Source organism: Siniperca chuatsi, linkage group LG21 (assembly GCF_020085105.1).
Source record: "Siniperca chuatsi isolate FFG_IHB_CAS linkage group LG21, ASM2008510v1, whole genome shotgun sequence".
Lineage (NCBI taxonomy): Eukaryota > Metazoa > Chordata > Actinopteri > Centrarchiformes > Sinipercidae > Siniperca > Siniperca chuatsi.
This window is the reverse complement of record NC_058062.1, coordinates 20,088,526-20,110,620: the sequence shown is the minus strand read 5'-3', so window position 1 is coordinate 20,110,620 and position 22,095 is coordinate 20,088,526. Positions and strand designations below refer to the sequence as shown.

The 22,095-nt window shown below is 41.5% G+C and overlaps 2 protein-coding genes across 2 annotated transcripts; one reads left to right on the top strand and one right to left on the bottom strand.

Annotated features, from left to right (window-relative positions):
• Positions 1 to 46: 46 nt before the first annotated feature.
• On the bottom strand, positions 47 to 9,765 carry pex12 (peroxisomal biogenesis factor 12). Its single transcript, XM_044182019.1, has 4 exons — positions 9,573 to 9,765; positions 5,104 to 5,228; positions 3,718 to 4,253; positions 47 to 2,209 (listed from the first exon to the last, which is right to left on the bottom strand). Exons 2-4 carry the CDS (start codon positions 5,224 to 5,226, stop codon positions 1,771 to 1,773), a joined length of 1,098 nt encoding a protein of 365 aa, XP_044037954.1. The 5' UTR covers positions 5,227 to 5,228; positions 9,573 to 9,765; the 3' UTR covers positions 47 to 1,770.
• Positions 9,766 to 11,128: 1,363 nt separating this feature from the next.
• On the top strand, positions 11,129 to 20,957 carry si:ch211-237i5.4 (insulin-like growth factor-binding protein complex acid labile subunit). Its single transcript, XM_044182298.1, has 6 exons — positions 11,129 to 11,372; positions 12,739 to 13,176; positions 14,195 to 14,340; positions 17,913 to 18,081; positions 18,176 to 18,338; positions 19,855 to 20,957. The coding sequence occupies exons 2-6, from the start codon at positions 12,871 to 12,873 to the stop codon at positions 20,145 to 20,147; spliced, it is 1,077 nt and encodes a 358-aa protein (XP_044038233.1). The 5' UTR covers positions 11,129 to 11,372; positions 12,739 to 12,870; the 3' UTR covers positions 20,148 to 20,957.
• The last annotated feature ends 1,138 nt before the right edge of the window (positions 20,958 to 22,095 follow it).

Below are 22,095 nucleotides of genomic sequence, written 5' to 3'. Positions count from 1 at the left end.
ACCCCCTCCCTTCTTTTAAATGTAATTAAATCATTAATGAAATGAATAAGATTTTTCATGTTTTATTTATTCAGTTTACAGTTTCAGTGCTGTTTCAAAGCTCTCCCCAGTTATAACATTGTGGAGGAGAAATACTGATTTCCAAACGTATTTATTTTAGAGTGGAAACGATTAGTTCATGAATTCATTAGTCAATCAACAGAAAAATTCATTCACTATAGTATTTGTTTTGTAATTTGTGCCGCTAGGGGTCAAAACAATAACAAAATACGTAATGTGATGATGTCGTGTAGTAGCGTGGGATCATGGGAGTTGTCTTCACCGCCATTCCCGTCATTGCACTCAGCGTCTCCCGGTTAGGATTCCTTCAGTGTTAATCGTTGAGGTTTTTTTTCATTTTTTTTTTACCGGGAGCCGAATTATCCGCAGAGGTCTCTTCCTCTGGACCAGTTAATTAAAACCGTTAAAAACACAGAATAAATCAGTTTCACGTTGAAAATCAGCGTTTATCCGACGTGGATCGGCGGACAAAGGATGTCCCAGTTCGGCTGTGAGCCGAGCTGCCTGCTGAACGTTTGCTCAGCTTGTTTCTCTGATAAATTAATATCCAGACGTCCGATGACTAAAATCCTTCATCCGGTTAAAATATAGAATTAAAAACGACCAAGATCCAAAAGTGTATCGTAAAAATATGGCTTAAAATTGGTGAATTTATGACTGCTTCCGGCAGACAACTACAACGCTGACGCATGCGCTAAGGGGATATGACGACATTGACAAGCGACCAAAGGAAACGTACTGTTACCTTGATGAAAATAACAGATTTCTCTGGGTTTGTTGAAAACATTTTGGATTATGTAATATATAACATAGGTGTAGTCGTTGAGACTTTTTAGAAAAGTTTATTCCACATTAAAATTTAGTTTAGTTTATTTACATTTTATACCTTTAAGTCATTTTTTCCACTGGTTCCTTCTCAGATGTACATATTTGATGTGTTTTCTTGTCTTCTTACGATTCTTTGGACTGCTGGTCAAAGACATTTGTAAATGTATATGTTCTGGGAAACTGTGATGACCATTTTATGGACCAAAAGATTCATTGAGAAAATAATCAATACTTAACCCTCATTTATTTATTTTTGAGTAGTCAAAGTTAAATATCCAGTCTAAAACTGGACTCAGTCTATAGGAAACCATCTGCGTCAGGTTGCTGTCTGTCACACACACACACACACACACACACACAGAGGAACAAACTCAAGCCACCCATTCACCAACCAGCCACTGGCTAGCTTAGCTGCTAATATTTTGGCCTGTAAGGCCACCGTACATGCAGTAGGTTTTGGGACGCTGAACAGAGACATTTGTACAGTTACTGCAGTTTAAAAAAAAAAAATTAATGCCACTGAGAAAACAATTTAATTATGAATTTATAAATATTAATGTGATGTGAGCTTAAAGAGAATTCCAGCATCACATCTACATCAGCTTGCATCACTGAACAATGTATCAAACACTATAAGTATATTGGAAAGATTATTTTATACAAAAGGAAAACATCCCATAAAATAGACAGTATTTCAACACAGAGAGCCCTGCAGCTCCTGAGCATTCAGCACTCAGCTGGGAGGGAAACTAGCCGCCTCATCGCCTGCTAATGGCAGCTTTACTTTTTAAAAACAAGGCCACTGTTTTCTGAAGAAGTTTGTAGTCGGAAACTCCACACACGCTGGAGCTGAACTTGAATATGTCGTGTAGCTGATGTGGTCTAGCTCTCCGGCGAGTAGATCTTGATGAGGTGCTGCAGTTCGGTGGGATAGCCGGTGACCGGGCAGCGGCGGTTGGCTTTCACGTACGTGTAGATGCAGCGGTAACAGAAGACGAAGCCAGAGGTGGACAGCACCGTGGCGTTTGTGCGAAGCCTCCGGCACAGCGGGCAGTTCCTGCTGTCAGAGCCAGGCTGCGTTTCTTCGCTGTGATTGGCCGAGATGGATGGAGGCTCCCGGCCGCTCTGCTCCTCCTGCAGGTGGAGGGGGGGCGGGGGAGCGGGCAGGGAGGTGAGGCTTTTCACGGTGCTCTGGTTGTCTGAGGAGTACCACCACTCCAGGAACTGCAGGAAAAAAACGCCCATGGAGAGGGAGGTGGAGAGGGACACGGCCACGCCCCTCGCTGCTTGTGACATCAACCACCACGCTCTCTGCAGCAGGCTGCAAACAGAAGAACAATGCATTGTGGGTGGTGGATTTAAGATCTTTGACATAGGGCCTTATGCAAGAACATTTTCATATTCCTAACCTAAACGTCTCTTACTTTTTTCTGTTACGAGCGTTTCAAGTCGGATTCACCACGCTAACTGCACCTGCGACCTGCCTGTCAAATCACTTGTTTCAGCCTGATGAACGCCACCTGTTTATGGGGGAGGTGCGCGTTTGTTAGATATGATCATTAGCATAAAGAACCCCAAACTGCCATAGAAGGCTCCCCGTCCTCCTCCGTTTGTGGCTAGGTTTCGTTAACAAAAATGTTACCATAGAGTAAAGAAGAATTTCTTGCTGTTGGAAATCAGCAGTGGTCGTGTTAGAGGACCAGAAACTATTAGAAACTATGAATACAGCTGCCAACAACGTGTCGTCAGAGCAGAGCTGCACTGTGACAGAATTGAACATGACATGGAGTTAGATGCAAGAAAGACGGCTTTAAAAAGCAAAGCGGCCCACGACTTAGATGGGAGGAGGTCAAGGGGACGTGACAGCCGTGGAGGGGCGAGAGAATATTATACAGTAGGTGATGTCACACTGTCAGGTGTTCTAATGGAGGATTTGGCTCTGGACAGAGACCTGCAGAAAGACCCCGAGGCAGCGGTTGGAGTTAGAGAACTTCCCTACAACTACTGAAGTTGCCAAAATATGCCAATAAATTCATAAAATCTAAAAAAAAAAAAAAAACTCCCAAACCTCTCACTAACTTGGCAAGCCATTGTTTTTAAATCAGATCAAGTTGATGAAATGCCAACCTGCTTCACAGTCAGCACAATACACTCCAGTACAGGCACAGTGCTCTACTAGCTGCCCCTGGTACAGGAGCTGTACTACAGGGTTAACAGTGCCTTGCTCAGGGGCACATGGGTTGTAGGCAGTGTGGGGTCAACAATCACGTCCTCTGCCCAGGACGTCTGATTTGGCTTGAGTAAACTTATTCATGCTCATTTCTAATTATTGCTCACCACTTTCCAAAGCAGACAGTTTGTTTTTAAGGCAGGCAGCCATTGGTTTCAGGTAATTGAAGGTTTGCTCTGATTTAAGCCTTTTAGGTAGCTTTGCTTTCAGGTTACATACAAATCTGGCCACCTTCAGTGGGATGGCGGACCCTAAGCAAACCGTGACCCGACCATGCACCCAGCACTAACCATCATCATCTATAAACTTAAGTATCCGATTGGAAGACCTGACTGGGAGCAAATGAGTGCTGCCTGTGAGACTCAAAGCAGGGCAAAAAAAGATTGTTCTCCATTTGGAGAAGGTACACAGAACTGTTAGAACTCTTACCATTTTATTATTACCATCTATTACCCAGAGCACGGTCTTCTGTTATGAATTGGCGCTATATAAATAAGACTGAAAACTGAATTGAATTTCCACTGACTAGACACACTATTCATCTAACACTAATAACAGACACAGACAGACACATAGAATGTGTTTACACTGAGATTTACCTCCCCTCAGCTGGGCTGCCAGTTTTGCTGATCTTCAGCTCCATGTCTCTGATATCTTGAGCGTTAAGTCGTGCCAGTCTGACCCTGGCCAGCCACAGCAGGGGATTATGGGTCCTGGCGACTCCGAAGACAAACAGCAGCTGCTGGCTGAAGATCCAGGCCTGCCAGGCTGAGCTGACGTACGGGTAGGCTGCCACGGCTGCCCGGTACAGCCTCTGGCTCCTGGTCTGAGCCAGCCGGATGGAGAAGTCCTCCTCGTCCCTCTGCCGAGCCAGCGTCGCCTCCAGCTTGGCCCGCAGGTACGGCACCAGGCACAGAAGAAGAAGAGAGCGCCAGTGTGACTTCCTGTGCAGCCCCAGACGAACAGGAAATCCTTGCCCTACCGAAACCCTCTTCAGGCCGTAGAAGTTCTCAGAGAAGGAGGCGCTGCAGTGAGACAGGAAGTGGTTCTGGAGGAGGAGGTCCAGCAGCAGGTAGAGCTCATCAAAGCGTTGCCACAGGAAGCCAAAACGGGGCGGGTTGGACTCTGCCAGAACCTGAAAAGGTCACCAGCACTGGGGTTGTTAGAGCCAAAGTTAAAGTTTACTTGTAGAGCACAACCTAGGGCTGCACGATTAATCAAAATACGATCTCAGTCTCAATTCAGACCTCTCTGCAATCTCGTTTCTATGTGACAACGATTCTGCAGCGTTCGCATTAGCGGAAAGATCCACTGTATCAAAACAAACGCTCCTTATTTCTCCCTAAGCTGCATCAACAAATGCCAAGTGTGTGTTGCTCCATGAGAGGGGGGTAGAATACTGGTGTCAATAAATCTAACATGTGAGAGACAGCTGACTAAAATGCATAACTTTGAAGCTGAACTATGGAATCATACATCAGTTTTTATCAGTAATGGCTTGATCATGAACTGAGTGTACACACAGTGAGGATCCTTGAGGACGTGAGGTTTGTTTATACTTCAATACGGACGCTGACAGCTGCAGATTTGGTTGCAGACCCGCTTCTGTTTTTTAAAAGTCTTCTAAAGAGCAGACAGACTTAGTTGATTATCCTTGAAATTAGCGTTTCATGCAGCTGCATATTAGCTGTGCCCTTTAGCAGTAGCTAATGATCACACTGCTTGTACTGTCTGTATGAAGACAATATGAAATTGCAATAAATCTTTTTTTGTAAAAAAAAAAAAAAATAATAATTCTCAATTCTTAGTGGAAATTCTTATTTTTTTACCAGAATTGTGACACAATTTCAAGTGCTTTACACAATGAAAAAACAATATACAAAGTAAAAACAGACACACTGACAAGCGTTACAGTATTTTTCTTTAAAAAAAATAAAAAAAATATCAAAGGCACTATAATTCCCTGGTGAATGAGCGACGCTCACCTTGACGGCGTGTCTCAGTGCTGGTCTGACCGCCTCCATCAGAGACTCCTGTGCCAGGACCTCAAAGATCGACGGCTGCTCGTTCGCAGCGGTGGAGGTCAGATGGGCTCCGGCCTCCGCCATGGCTGCCGCAAAAACCACAACACAAGGACTTTTTACTTTACAGCACAAGTGGACACACAGTGAAACCCCCTGGGGGCCCCAGTTTTGTGACTCTCATGTATTAACATTATAATCAAGTCACAAAGCTAAGCATGGGTTTTTCTGAAAGATAAATCCCTGGCTATCTTCAACACGTACTGCTGTTTTGAATGTGTTTTCATAATCCTCAAAGACTATTGCACTGACCATTCTTTTATCTAACCATCTAGATAAAAGAATAATTCTTCCCCTTCAGAACCCATTTCCTAAGTTACTACTGTATTTCCCAACCCTGGTGGCTGGAAATGACTTATCTCCTCCCTTATACACACACCAAAAATATAAACGTATTATTGTGGATGAAAATAGCAAATAAAAATGGAAAGTAACTTTAGTATATACACCAATATTACTGATAGTAAAACTTTCTCATTTTGATTCACGTCATACAAATTGACCAAGGACATATGTCATTTCTGTCATCTGTGTTTGGTTAGGAAACAGAATTGCACCTTGGAGAAACAGGTTAAAAATCTTTTGTATCAGGCAACAGATGGAATATTTGTTTCATGCAAATAAACAGGAGCGTCTTGAATTGTATAAATACCTTCAAAGCAACTATTTTTTGGATCCCTTCAGAAAAAAATGGATGCTTAGCACAGTGACAAGCATGTAATGCTAATCATGAGAGACACCAACTGGGGCTACACGCACACAGTGAAGACGACTTGAACTTTAACCCTTAGATGCATAGGCGAGTCTGTTTGCAATAATTTTTTGACAAAAAAGATTTCAGGTATTCATATTCCAAGTATTCCTCTTGTTTTTGACATCCTTCCATTTAAATGTTGTCTTTACCTCTTTTACTTTTTCAGAAAATAAAGTGTTTGTATCCCAGCTTTCTATAAATGGGTCAAAAATGACCCCATCAGTTATTTCTGTCAGATATACACAGCACATGTCAACTGTCCTTAGCATCAACACAGCAAGACAATTTTATATTTTCGAGTATATTTTTTTTATTTCAGATCTGTTTTACATACTGTTTATACAGTAATTACAATTATATTAGATGATCTGCTATCAGTCATATTAGCCTACAGTATAGCTTAGCTAACTAACATTACTGCACAGTAGTTGTTGTGGATGGATTGACATAACTAAGTAGCTTTGTAGCTTATGTACTAGCTTAGCAGCTAAGTAACATGTTTTAGAGAGATATACTCTCACTATAATATTTGCTAGTTAAATAATTTGATGGTAGGTATACATACCTTTAATAAATCTGACTGATGGATGGCATAATGTTCAGAATTTTTACATTTGTATATATATGCAAGTATATATTAAAGTGCTATTCAAAACATTGTCTTGATTTTGCATTTCATTAGAGGTAGTGTTGACTTGGCTAGATACAAAGCTGAAATGGATGCTGGATGAGAAATCATCCAGTGATGGGGTTGGATTTAGAATCTGACCTTTCAGATGAAAACAACAGAGACCATCACCTCCAATGACCCATGCATAAGGATTAAAGGTAACGAAAACTTTAAACAAAACAGGGGACTTCAAGTTCAAACACCTTTGAGGTTTTTTAAAAATGCAACCTCCTTTATCAAGAAGTTATGGGAAATTCTAAATGTGAACTCGCAAGGACAGTGAGGAGATGGTCAGAGGACGCCTATGAGACACTTCAGGGATGTTTTGAGATGACAAACTGGGATGCACTCTGTGAGCCTCATGGAGAAGACATTGACGGGCTCACTGAGTGCATCAGTGGCTACATTAACTTCTGTGTGGACTGCAATGTCCCAACTAAGATGGTCCATTGTTATCCAAATAACAAACCGTGGGTAACAAAGGACATCAAAGCCATCCTGAATGCCAAGAGGAGGGCCTTTACCGATGGTAATAGGGAGGAGGTGAGGGCAATCCAGGCTGACCTGAAGGTGACGATCAGGGAGGCCAAGGAGAAGTACAGGAGGAAGCTGGAGCGGAAACTCCAGCAGAACAACATGAGAGAGGTCTGGAGCGGCATGAAGAGCATCACTGGCTTCAGACCGATTGGCAGCAGAGGAGTTGAGTCTGTTCTTTAAAAGATTCGACACACCGGCTCCTGCTCATCCCCCCTCTAACTCAGCTGCTGTCGGCCCTCAAGATCCTCTGAGTACCCTGCTCCCCCCTGCCCCATCTTCCTGGGAGAGTCCTACTACCCCCTCAACTGGCTCTCAGGCTAACGGCCCTCTCCAGACTGACGATTCCCCCCCTCCCCCGCCTGTACCCTCTGCTGTGTGCCTGACTGCTGACTTGGTGAGAAACTCCACTCAAACAAGGCTGCAGGCCCCCATGGAGTTAGCCCCGGGGTGCTAAAAGCCTGTGCCCCCCAGCTATGTGGAGTCCTTCAACCTCAGCCTGAGTCTTCAAAGGGTCCCTGTTCTGTGGAAGACATCTTGCCTCGTTCCTGTGCCGAAGACGTCGCGTCCCAGTGGCTCCAAGGACTACAGACCGGTGGCACTGACCTCCCACATAATGAAGACCCTGGAGAGACTGGTGCTGGAACAGCTGCGGCCCATGGTCAGACCCCTCCTGGTCCCCCTTCAGTTTGCCTACCAGCCCCAGCTGGGAGTTGAGGACGCCATCATCTTCCTGCTGAACCACATCTACACCCACCTGGACAAGCCGGCAAGCACGGTGAGGATCATGTTTTTTGACTTCTCCAGTGCTTTCAACACCATCCGGCCAGCCCTGCTGGGGGAGAAGCTGGCAGCGATGCAGGTGGATGCCCCCCTCGTGTCCTGGATTGTGGACTACCTGACTGGCAGACCACAGCATGTGCGTCTGCAGCACTGTGTGTCGGAGAGCGTGGTCAGCAACACTGGGGCCCCTCAGGGGACTGTCCTCTCTCCCTTCCTCTTCACCATCTACACCACAGACTTCAGCCATCTACCACACAGAGTCCTGCCACCTTCAGAAGTTTTCTGATGACTCTGCTGTGGTGGGCTGTATCAGCGGTGGTGATGAGTCTGAGTACAGGGCTGTGGTGGGGAACTTTGTCTCATGGTGTGAGCAGAACCATCTGCAGTTCAATGCGACAAAGTCTAAGGAGCTGGTTGTAGACCTACGAAGGGCCAAGGCACCAGTGACCCCGGTTTCCATCCAGGGGGTCAGTGTGGACATTGTTGAGGACTACAAGTACCTGGGAGTACACATGGACAATAAACTGGACTAGGCTAAGAACACTCAAGCTCTTTACAGGAAGGGCCAGAGCCGCCTCTATTTTCTGAGGAGGCTGAGGTCCTTCAACATCTGCCGGACAATGCTGAGGATGTTTTATGAGTCTGTGGTGGCCAGTGCTATCCTGTATGCTGTTGCATGCTGGGGCAGCAGGTTGAGGGTAGCGGACGCTAACAGACTCAACAAACTGATCCATAGACCAGTGACATTGTGGGGGTGGAGCTGGACTCTGTCAGTGGTGTCAGAGAGGAGGATGCTGGCCAAACTACATGTCATCTTGGACAGTGTCTCCCACCCGCTCCATGACGTGCTGGTCAAACAGAGGAGTACCTTCAGCGGAAGACTCACCCCCCCAAAATGCACCACAGAGCGCCACAGGAAGTCATTCCAGCCTGTGGCCATCAAACTCTTTAACTCCTCCCTCTAAGTGTCAGTCTATATGACCCTAAGTCACTAAACCGGACATTGGACCATTAACATCTCTGCAATACTTGAAATAATTATAATAATAATATTTTCTGTTTAACACTCCTGTGCAATATACTCTGTTTTCTGTTTAATATTCCCTATTTATTGATATTTATTCATACTTCTATTACTGCTGTGCAATATCCACCGACTCATAATCATCTTAATAAGCTACACTTAACTTGACAGTACTCATTATTGCACTATTATATTATTACATTGTATTATACCGTACGTACTTATCAACCTGTAAATCCACTTTTGTACTTACACTTACTTTAGTTTTTATACTTCTATCCACGTTGTACTTAATTTATCTTACCTGTATTATAGTGTATTATATTCTGATTTGCTTAGTACTTCTATCTCTGTGTGCACTGTCGTGATAGTGAGCAGCTGTAACAAAAGAGTTTCCCCTCGGGGATCAATAAAGTATTTCTGATTCTGAAAGTCTAGAGATAAGATAGTAGACAGGAGCGGTTCTCTAACGTTATTTAAACCCAATTACAGATAAAACCAAAAACAAAGAGCACCACTGGTTAGAAAGGGATTTTTAATTTAAGTAAAATATATTAATAACACGGGCAGACGGGGTTGTTCCGGCTTATTTATTAGTATTAACATACCTTCCTCTGCTAGCTGTTAGCTGTAAGTTAGCAGGACGGCGTCGCGGATGTTTCCTGGCGTCTCTTCGGGCTTCGTCAACATCACACACTCACCTAAAACACTTCAGAGACTGGACTTTTGCCATTTCTCTTCCGTTATGGACCACTCGCCATGCACAGTGTCCACAACAACCACCACTTCCGCAAGCAGACGTTTTCACGTATTTCAACAACGTCATGACGCAGATGTACGTCATCCATCGGGCTTCTTCTTCTTCTGACAGGCCTGATGAAACCTGCAGGATGTAATGTGCGGAAATGAAAGCAGCCTGGTTGCTGTGATGTGATGTGATGTGATTTAAGGTTACACTAAATAAGTAACATATTTCATATTTCACACTGACATGATGTGAGCTTTTGGAGAGCTGGACAAGCGCTACAACTAACAGCTATTTTCATTATTGATTAACTGATTCATTGTTTAGTCTCTAAAAATAGTGCAAATAGTGAAAATGCCCATCACAAGTTCTCAGAGTCCAAGGTGACATCTTCAAATGGCTTGTTTTGTCTGACTGACAATTTACAATGATTTAAAACAGAGAAAAACAGGAAATGTTCTTGTTTAAGACACTGCGAGCACACTGTAAACTAAAGGGCCTGCTAGCTGATATCTAATTTTAGAGGTGCAAATTTCCCAACATGTCTGTAATCAATCAAAAAAAAAAACAAAAACCAATTGAGATGCAGTAAATCTGGGGATTATGGGGCCCCTGGAGGTCTGGGGCCCCAGGGCAGTTACCAGCTTAGCCCGCTTGGTAATCCAGCCTTGGTTTTTGAATTTCCAATATTATGTTTAAGGCATGGATTATTCAATATAAAATGAATATAATTTGTTATATTGTATTTGAAAAAGTCTATGGAGTTTGTCTTAAAATGCAACTTTGAGCTTAAATCATTAAATGATCAACTTTGCACAAAAAAAAAGCTCTAACATCATGGGTGATGATTAATAAACATACATATGGAATTCATTTGGAATAACAAAACCATTCTTGATCGCTCCGTGTAGTTTGAAATGACCAGTGGTCCTTCTCTGTTATGCTTGGAGATGCCTCCTCTGCTCGTGCTCCTCTCTTTTGTGAGTCCCCCAGGGGTCAATTCTGGGCCTGTATATAAATAAAGTTGTTATTATTATTATTGTTGTTGTAGGAGACCAGCGTTGATGCTCACATGTGAATTTTTGCAGGCAAACCAGCTGTGGTTTTGTTTATTTCTCTGTTGGTTTATCGCCCATCTGTCTGTCTGTCTGTCTGTCTGTCTGTCTGTCTGTCTGTCTGTCTGTCTGTCTGTCTGTCTCACCCTCTGAAAAATTCACACATACAGGCAAAATCTTCACAAGATGTTAACAGCCTTCATATATTATTAAAGTCAGTGAAACGGACGGATAGAGAGACGCCAAGGCTCCCCACTGGTATTAATTGGAAATGAGAGGGAGGGGGACAGAGGCTGAGACATGATAAAAACATCAGACAAGCTGCCAGAGTTTAGTGGATGAGAGGAAACATTTGGTGATTGGAGAGGCTTAGAGGATTACTGACACAGCTGACTGAGAGTCTCCATCAGCATCATCACTCTGTCTTTGTTTCTCTCTCTGTCCATCATCTCTGTCTTTGTTTCTTTCTCTGTCCATCATCTCTGTCTTTGTTTCTCTCTCTGTCCATCATCTCTGTCTTTGGCTAGCTGTCGTCCAGTGAAGTCAGAGGACATATAGAAGTTGATGATCCAGTATGGAGATGTCTGGGTTCTTCACCAACAGCGGAGGTGAGCTAGGACTTTGGGAGAGGAAGCCTTAGACCTCAAAGAAGAAATTTGTGTCATTTGGATGTTGATATTACTCTTTATTTTTGTGTGATTATAATTATTGTCAAAGTTTTGTCTTGAAAAAGTAAAAATACATAGTTTTCCCAAACTGTTTTGTTTTGCTCCACTTTTATGAGTGTGAGAAATGTTATCAATCAGGGGGAAAAAATCACAGTATGCTGTTTTTAGACAATACTGTACATTATAAAAAGTGTTTATTAGTATTTATAGTAAACAATTTATGGGGGGAAAACAAACAGGTAATTTTCTAGCTGCTTTCCAGTGAATAAGAAACAAATGCTGAATACCTGTATTGCTTTTACACTATGTCAATGTGTGTAAATCAGACAGGCTTGTTGAATTTTATCCTTTCTGCTGACCTGCTCTTAATGACTGTGGTTATGTAATTACATTTGCAAGGGAAAGGGAGGATAAACCGGATGAAAACCCTGTTTTAAAAAGGAGTGTTACAATTATGAAAAAGATTTAAAGTAAGTCAGTTATGTAATGATGAAAACTTGGCGACTATTTTAGGTGAAGAGGTAAAAAAAAAAATTTGTTTCAAGAAAGGGCGGATAATCAGAGATGGAAGACGTCATGAAGTTTCAGAGCTTAAATGCTGATTAGGCTACATGTTGTCTACGTGCGTAGTAGTTTTCCACTACATGAAAATGTCATGGGTTATCAGGACAAACTGGTTTAGGGGTAAAAGATTTTGTCAATGTTCGGCATTTACCGGTTTAGCGTAAATTTATATCCCCTTTCCAAAAGTTGGGAATTGTCACCTGGTCACTAGAGTTGAAGGTAAATTAATAATATAATTATTATATAATTAACTAATATTGGACTTAATTTATAAAACGTAGTTGTTTATAAATCTAGTCAGATAGAACAGTCAAATCAAGTCCATCCCAAGGTTAAGGGAGGGACCCCAGCATCTTTTGTCATACTGTACAGACCATATGAAACCACAGTAGAAAATGATAGTGTCACTGGAACTTTAAAGTTGCACTAGTCAGTGTTTTTTATATTAAAGGTCTCCTGTGGAGTTTTCATGTAAAGTAATGTTTAACTGCAGAAAATTATTAAATGAATTATTAAATGAATGCTAATGTTGCTCTGTGTCTGCTGTACGTGTAAGTAGACATCTGTTTGCTAACACATTTGCCTTAATTCGTCAGTGTTGTGTCTTTTAGCTTGTTCCGCTGCCCCCACGTGGACAAAAAAATCAATTAATGCAGCTTTAAACATATATTAGATCCACCAAATGAGCTTGACTTTACAGATTTTAATGTAAACAATACTATGCTTGCTTTCTTATTTCCAGTTGTGTCTACGCTGACTGAGAGGCTTGGCGAAGAGAACGGCAGAATTAAACTACCAAGCTTCATTCAACTTTCCACACTTTAACTACTCCTCTGAACAAGCTGCCCTCCCTCCTCTTGCTGTCCAGGGAAATATGTGTCTCCTTTTCCTGGCCCTTCTCGTCATCCTTCTTGCCTTTTATTCTCCCCCATCCCTTTTTCTATTCGTCGAGTGCTCACGGTTGTGTCCACACCAGTGCATTTGTTATGAGCACGCTGACCTAGTGGACTGCCGTGGCCGTGGGTTCGAGCATGTTCCCAGGGGCCTCCCACACGGCACATGGCTGCTGGAGCTGGGAGGAAACAATCTGAGTGACATTGGCACCCGATCCTTCAAAGGGCTGTGGTCCCTGAGGGTGCTGGTGCTGTCCAACAGCCAGATACAAGAAATACAACCACAGGTATGAACGAAGGGATGGAAGAACTTTTAAAGGCAACATTTACTGAGGAAAATTCCAGAAAATTGCACTCGAATTTGAAAGAATGTACGCAATATAAACAGGTTAAAATTTTATTTAATCAAATGTTAATGTTTTTGCTTGGGAGATGTTGTATGAGAGATGCATTTGAAGTTGAAGCAATTAAGGACATAATGTGTAAACTGAAGTACTGAAAGGGTTTGAAGTTGCAGTTGAAGTGTAATCACTTAAAGCATTTGAAGTACAAAATGAAAAGCAACTGAACTGTCATCTGAAGAGTAAGAGATAACAGCAGTTGAAATGTTAGTTGACTTGTAAACACTGAAAGCAGTTGAATTATCAATTGTAAACTATGAAAGCAAGTGAAAAGCCACTTTAAGCAAAAAAAGCACTGGAAATGTCTGTTGAAGTGGAAGCACTGTGCACTGAAAACAGTTGAAGTGTAATCATTGAAGGCAGTTGAACTCTCATGCAAGTACAAAATGAAATGCAGCTGAAGTGTCATCTGAAGAGTAAGAGATGTGAGCAGTTGAAATGTTAGTTGCCGTGTAAGCAATGAAAACAGTTGAATTGTCAGTTGATGTGTAAATGCTGAAATCAGATGAATTGTCGGTTGATGTGTAAATGCTGAAATCAGTTGAATTGTCGGTTGATGTGTAAATGCTGAAATCAGTTGAATTGTCGGTTGATGTGTAAATGCTGAAATCAGTTTGTCAGTTCAAGTGTAAGCCAAGAGAGCAGTTGAAATGGCATTTTAAGAAGAAGAGATGAAAGCAGTGGAAATGTCAGTTTATGTGTAAATGCTGAAAGCAGTTGAATTGTCAGTTCAAGTGAAAGCAATGAAAGCAGTTAAAATGTCATGTTATGAAATAAGAGATGAACGCACTGGAAATGTCAGTTGAAGTGGAAGCGCTGTGCACTGAAAACAGTTGAATTGTCAGTTGATATGCAAGCGTTGGCAGCAGTCGACATGTGTGTAAGCCTTTCTCTCTCTCCACAGGCATTTTTCTCTTTGTCCTTCCTGGAGAAGCTGGATCTTAGTTGGAACCAGTTAACATCTCTCCCCGTCGACTTCTCGGCCAGTCTGTCTGCTCTCAGAGAGCTGCGACTGGAGCACAACAACTTACTTCATATATCCGGATACAGGTACTCATTTGTCTGTTGGCCCTCAAAGTTAAATGGAAGTCCATCTCTCTTCCACCATCATACCCCATATTCCTATGAGCCTCCTCCAGCTCCTCAGAGCAGGGACTGATGGGTTGTGAGGCATAGTTGATCATTGTTTGCATTGTTTATTCCATGCCCTCTTCTTTTCATGCTGAAGAGAGTCTTTGCCCACAGATTAGTTTCTTCCCCTTTACCTGGTGTTGAATTTATTATATTATTTAAGTAATTATGTTTATCACACTACACTGCCCTGTGCCTCCCATACCAACGATAAAGGCTACCTGTACACAACGCCGAGGGGCGTGACAAAACGTTGGTATTTCACGGCCTGGGAATGAGAACGGGCTGGGTGAACTAGTAGCGAGTTTGCTACCAAAATGACAAAACTTACTGATTTTTGCAAGCTTGCAATTGTTGCCCACTTACCTCAATGGTCCACTTTGTATGGCAAATGCAAGCAAGTCGTGGTAGGATCTTATCAGAACCAGTTGTCTTCTGTGATGCCTTGAAATGCCTGCATTATTCAATTATTTAATACCCTCTGTTTTATGAGGCGTTCATATGCACGGCCCTTATGGGATTATTTTCCTATCTTAATTCAAGAGCGTGTTCAATTAATTTGAGAGCACAACTCATTGATTCCAGTTCACATTTTATAATGCTTTCCCTCAAAAACCTGCCCTCGCACTCAGATTTGCTGTGCTTCTGCTCAAACTGTGTGCTTGCTCTCAGATATGTTGTTGCTTGCACAGATTTCCTGCGCTCCAGCTTCAGCCCTTCTCCTCGCGCCCAGGCTGCTTCTGTGCGCTCACGAAATGTCTCCTCTCAGATTTCTCCTCTGCTCTCTGATTTTTTGTGTGTAATTAATTGTCTTTATTATATATACTTTGCTTGCTTTCTTTACAACTTTTGGAATAAAAGGACAGTTATTACATATACCAGTGCCCATACTTTTTACTATAATAGCTAAATGCTGTATGGAATGTGAAGGGACATAACGCCGTGTTGCATGTTGGGACGGCGGCGCCATCTTGTGAGGAACGCGCTCTGTTGTTACCTGTGCCTGCTATGGTGGTTAACAGTTACCTGCTTACCTTTTGTTTTGTTTGGCTAAAAAGTTGGCTAAATTGGTCAAATTTGATGGTGAAGGGAAAACAGACAGAAAAGGGACTCTACCTGGAGAAAAATCCCTAGAAGCTCATGAACAGTTTTGCAAGATCGGTTCATTCACAAGCGACGTTGGACACCGGCAAACTGCGTGAGCTAGGGTTGCCAACCGTCCTGTAAAATGCAGAATCGTCCCTTAATTGGAAACTAAAAGACGTGTTCCGTATTGAACTGATACGGGACGCGCTTTTGTTCCGTATTTTTGAGCATCAATTCAGTGCAAGTCTACGGGAGAGAAATATTCAGACAGGGTGACTTGTGTGAGATAGAAAGAAACCCTCCTGCTCTTTTATCCCTCAGCCCGTTTGTCATGTTGTTCCACTGCCCAAACAGAGAAGCAGGGGGAGGCACGTAGAAACAGCTGTTTGCAGCTCTCTCTCATCATAGGTCGGTTTCTCATACAGACCCTCCCCCCTACCTGCCGACGTTCCGCATTTCCATTTCAGAAAGTTGGCAACCCTAGCTAGACCACCGTCATATTTGCAAAGGTAAGGTGGCACTCTTCTTTTTGGCCCAATTAGTAAACCAAACAAAATACAAAACTTTCAAAAACATCCAGCGATGTGATTATTTTATTGAGCTGTATTTACGAGCTTTTTTTAGCTAGACTATGTCACAACACAGTCAAGTCAAATGTTCAGTGTAATCAGTTTCTTTTTCAGTAATTGTTTGAAAATGTTTTATTATTACTATTACACTGCGTGTAGCTGTTGCCATAACTACACGTGTACTACTTATTCCTGCATACAGGCCGACACATCACTACATTTAGCTGCAACGAGGGATGTTGTCTGCCAGGCCGACCCACCACAGAGACACGCTGACTCTTCAGCTTCACATCAGAAGTGCAGGTTTGTAGCCTGATATGTGAGGAGCTGTTGCAGCCTTTAGCAGTTGTACTTATGCTGTAATATTGCCATGTATTTGTCTTACAAGTAACACTGAATCTGCCATGTTTTACAGCTCATCTGAGTGACCTGATGAGGAGGAAGTTATTGCTTGGCAGGTGTCATGCCTTGTCAAGTGACGACCTGAAGACAACACAGCGGCCAGCAGCATCGGGAAAGTCTTATCCACAGGATGAGCGCTGTGACCTGAACTCCAATACCAGCTGACACTTCAGTATACCAGAAACCCTCTACCTCAATGGAGGACATGATCTGGAAAGTTATGGCTTTGCTACTTTGTGCATTATATGTACACACAATTTATATTTCCATTGCATTGGCTATCAATAAAGGGCTTTATTTTTAAGGAGCGTTTTGGTCATTTTTAAATTCAGTGTGGTATCAGAGAAACATGTTCTTCACAAAGGTTTTATGGCATTTCACTGTTTAAATAGGTGATATGAAAAACTTGCATTTAGGAGGGTCAAAAAACCTGGTTCATTTCACATCCTGACTGTGACCATGTGAAAGCTTTCCTAGTAATCTTTACTAGAGGTAGTAAATAATGACTAAGCAACACAAGACATTTCTGTTTCACAGACAAACTTTATTACAGTGTTGACAGATCACAATACAAATTATACAATATTCTCTACAGCATTTCAAAAGAGGGTCAAACAGATTATCTGCGGCTTTGACGAACATTTTAAAACATAAATATGGAATTAATTGTCTAACAAGTAAAAACGTCTCAAGTGAAAACATCCAAGTTACTCTGAAACATGGACACAGTACAGACCTCACAGCAGCTGCAGATACTTTGGTTACTGAGCAGTTTTTCCAACTAAATAAGCAAGTTACTTTATAAGATTAGTAACTCTTTCAGTAATGTTGACGGTAACTTTCAGGATAAAGTCTATTCCAGGCAGGTTGCTGTGTCACTGGTGTTTAAACTAATGTGTAGCTGTTAGTCAGGTTAACACACGGGATCAGTGGCTACAGTACTTACTAATTACTTCAGTGGGTTTATTGTCTTTTTACCAGAAATAATTACTTGACTAATGTTCCACATCATATTGTTTCATAGCGTACTTGACACCCCCACATCTCGATAATTACTGTAAGTGTTTACATTAGCTACATCACACGTTACCTCTGTGTATGTTTACAGAGTTTAGGCATAAATACTAACTAACATTATGTGACAGAGAGATATACAGTAAATAATGTTAGCAGTGGGATCCTCACAACATGGCGGCGTAAATGTCACCCAAAATTCAACACGGCATGACGTACCTTCACAGATTGCCTATACAGTATTTAGCTATTATAGTAAAAAGGGCAATTGGCCAATTGGTCACACAAACCTCTCCGCAACAAGAGAGTTTAGTAGATGAAGCTACAGACAGCAGCATTCTGCACATGTGGATTGAGTGTTGTGTCTGCCTGCCTGTCTCTGTGTCTCACCCTGTGATTGTCTCTCCCTCCTTCTGTCAGCTTGGAGTATCTGGACAATATGGAGAAGCTGGACCTCAGTTATAACCAGCTGGCGTCGGTTGGCCCCGGCGTGTTCAGGGGCCTCTCCAGGCTTAGACAGCTCTACCTGCACAACAACAGACTGACTGTAGTGCAGCAGGGCAGCCTGGATATGCTGCCTGGACTAGAGGTGCATAAATAACTGTTGAAATGACTCTGTGTGTATACCAAGTTGTCTGTATGACCGTCTGTCTGATTACCTGTCTGTCTGTCTGTCTGTCTAGGTGCTCCAGCTGAGTAACAACAACATCTCTCTGATTGACAGTGATGCTCTGGCTCCTCTCTACAGCCTGGCAGTCCTCGCTCTGGAGGGAAACAACCTGCATCACCTCAAGTTTAAAACCTTCATCAGCCTTCACACGACAGCTACACACATCCAGCTGTCAGGTTTCCAATATCACTGCTACTGTTACCCGCGTTCATCTTGTGTTAACCTTTGTTGCCGATCAAGTGAAGAGACACCACTCTTGCTCACAATATGAATGTGTTTATTCACTCTATCGTACAGGAAGTTGACATAGCAGTATAAAATAAAAAGTTGGTATGTTGTTATAACAGGACGTTTACATATGTCGTTAAAACGAGAAAACGTTCCATTCAAAGCCCAAAGAGACGCTGAAGCCATGATCAGTCATAGAGCATGATGGATCTAGATATGTGGCAGGATGTTTTTATGTTTTATGGCTGTGGGCTGCTAGTTTTGTGGTACGTTCATTGCTTTGGCTACAGGATGGCAGATGTTATCTGACAAGAATGAACATCTCTTCCCCTCCCGCCAGCACGAGCAATACACACAATGCCAGATGGCATTAGGAATGATGATGAGCTTAAATGCACATTCAGTTCATGGCCTCTCTCTCTTCAGTATTAAAGCCCAGTATCCCACCCTCTGTCTATCACAGTGAAGACCTGACTACCATCGTATCTCTCTAAAGTTATATAGGGTATTTATGTTTTGGTGTATGTAGCAAACATAATAAAGTATCCAGTGTGAATGCAAGTATACTTCTCTTCATCAAGCCATTTAAACCAATCAATTTCAATTTTAGCCAGCGACCTCCTATTTTTTACAACATGAAAGTTTCTTAGCAACACACTATAACAACAAACCAACTTATCATGTTAAAACAACAGAAGTTTCTCGTCTTAATGAGATCAGTGTTATAATGAGAAACGTTTCTTGTTTTAACAAGATCCGTTGATTTTTGTGCAATAACAGGAGAGTTTTGTGATATAGCAAGATAAAATGATAACAACAAACTATTCTTGCAAAAATGTTATAATTTAGTGTGTAGTAATAATGAGAAAATATGTCATCGTAAACTGAAAAATATTTTGTTATAACAATTATTTTTGTCATGGCAACACGGTCCCATAAATAATAAAAGAAAAATGACAATAATAATAATAATAATTAAAAGCATTAAACATGTTCAAGAACCTATATGTACAATTTGTATGTAATTACATCATCTTTCAAATTATTCTGATTTACATTGTGCCTTTAAAGAAAAACAAACACCAAAATGTACTTAAATACCAAAGGTTTTCTTTGTGAAAGTCCATTGCAGAGCGTTAAATTACACCATAGTACATGATAATACAACACATACAAAAAATCTTTCAGTAATTTCCTTTTGTTCCTGTGTAGGATTTGAAACTAAATTTAAATGCTTTAGATATACATGTACATATACATAGATATACATATAAATGCGGCAAAATAAAACTTAATGAACAGTTAACTTAATAAGTAGAATATGAAAAATTCAAACAATTAAAACATTTTACTTTTTTGTGTGTCTGGTCAAAATCTTCCAGGGGGCTGTATGACCTGACACTTCTGAGCATATGTTATCTTTTTCATTGATCTCTACATTTACCTTTAATGTTGCTCCTCCAGGCAACCCGTGGAGCTGTGACTGCGAGCTGCACCGCGTCTTCAGTAAGATCTTGCACGTTCGCCACCTCCACATCGACGACTACCGCAACGTGACGTGCCAGGACCCGCCACAGCTGGCCGGGGCTTCGCTGGCCTGGGTGGACAGCCAGCTCTGTATCGCAGAAACAGCCACCGTACTCGTCATCACCGTCACTGTGCTGGTCACAGTGGTGGCGGCTTTGGTGATGGCGGAGAGGAACAGGCAGAGGAACCCTGGAAAGAACTGGGACACTGAGTCACAAGCGCAAACATAGAGCCCACTGTCCTGAGAACCCTTATGATAAACTGTGAGACCGGGAGACATAACAATATGAAGACCCTGTGAGAGTGAACTCGCAGGCTCCTCTAGTGACAAGGAGGCATGTAGCATACAAGATGGCTGCTACAAATGGACGATTACTTGAATGGACAAATTCCCTTTTTCCTTTGATATTCAAACAAGCAAAAGAGTGAACTGTATGTCTAGAAGACCTGAAGGACACTCTAAGTGTCTGTTTGAGTTTTTGCTCAAGTCACTTTACAGTGTTTCATACCTTTAAAGTTCTTATGTGAAGAATTTTCTTAATCTTTTTTTTTTTTTTTTTTAGAAATATTTAACAATTCAAGAGAAAATGAATCCAGGCTATGTGTTGTTTTCAGTCTGTTTTGATACCACCACTTGGAGTTGCCAAAATCAGAAATGTTCAAATCCTACACATGGGGGCTTTAATATACTGTAAATTTAATTGTATTTTTATGTGCATGCAGCATTATTACAGCTATTTAGAAATTAGTTTAGCCAATCCTCTAAGGCTCATTCAATGCTATTCCAAACAGCACAGAAAGCAACTAGAGGCTTCTAATCTAATCTATTTATTATTAGATTATTAGTTTACCAATCCAAACACTAATGGATTGGTAAAGACAATCCATCAGTATGCATGAAAAGGAACAATTAGAATGACCATTTTGTTTTTGTTTTTTTTTTTATTTATATCTCATTGCACTTTTCCTATAGAGCAGGTCTAGACCGTACTCTTTATAATATTATTTACAGAGACCCAACAATTCCCACCATGAGCAAGCACTTGGCGACAGTGGCAAGGAAAAACTTCCTTTTAACAGGCAGAAACCTCGAGCAGAACCAGACTCAATGGTGGGCGGCTGTGTTAGGTTTTGAGAGAGAGAGAGAGAGAGAGAAAGAGAGGTTTTGAGAGAGAGAAAGAGAGAGAGAGAGGTTTAGAGAGACAGATTTAGAGAGAGAGGTTTAGAGAGAGAGAGAAGGGGGTGGGGGAGAGGGAAGGGAAGGGGGGAGAGGGATATCAAAATGAAACTGAAATTAAAGTTGCTGCTTTCCTTATCTGGCAGTAATTCTTTATACCTATCTAGCTTTTGTTTCAGAATGTTCCCCCTGAAAAGCAACTGCGATCAAAGAAAAACAGCAAATATCTCATAACGTGGTAAAAACTGGATAACCATCAACGGGGATGAAGAACAGTAAAGGAATTCAGAAAATGAGCAGACACCACAGTCACACTGGGTCTGTCTTTTCAAATATTTGCTCTCAGCTATAGGAAGCACATGCTGTAGTTGTGCTGCTCTACACTAGGGCTGGGCGATAATTTAAAGGGGTATTCCACTTATTTAGTATTGCACTTCCATGAAGTTGGTACAACTCATTTAACCATTAATAATACAAAGAGGCAAAGAATTAAAATGGTGATGATGGTGACCTTAAACCTATACTCTGTGTTTATCAAAATTGACTAATTGGTCCTGTTGACTATTTGTGGTGGAAAAAATGAAAACATACAACTCTGTAACTCTGATACAGAGACAGACCTGTCATCACCTGCATATCTTTTAACCAGGAGGAGTTAGGGGCCAATTAAGAAGTAGCATTAGCTGCTAACGCTAGTGTGGACATTTTAAAAATTTTGATCTTAAACCTCCCAACCTCTACTTGTAATCGTTTTACATAACCATATTTTATTTTACATTTTAATTATCTTAATTTATCTATCAAATTATCTACCCTAATTGACAAAGTTTTAGTGCTTTTTACATAACTGTATTTTATTTTACATTGTAATTATCTTAATTTATTTATCAAATTATCTTTCCTAATCTGAACGTTTTAATAGCTTTTTATCAGCTAATTGTGGTATTGCCTTGTCTCTGTTAGTATATCTCTTTGTTGTTGTTCTTCCTTTTCTTCGCTTT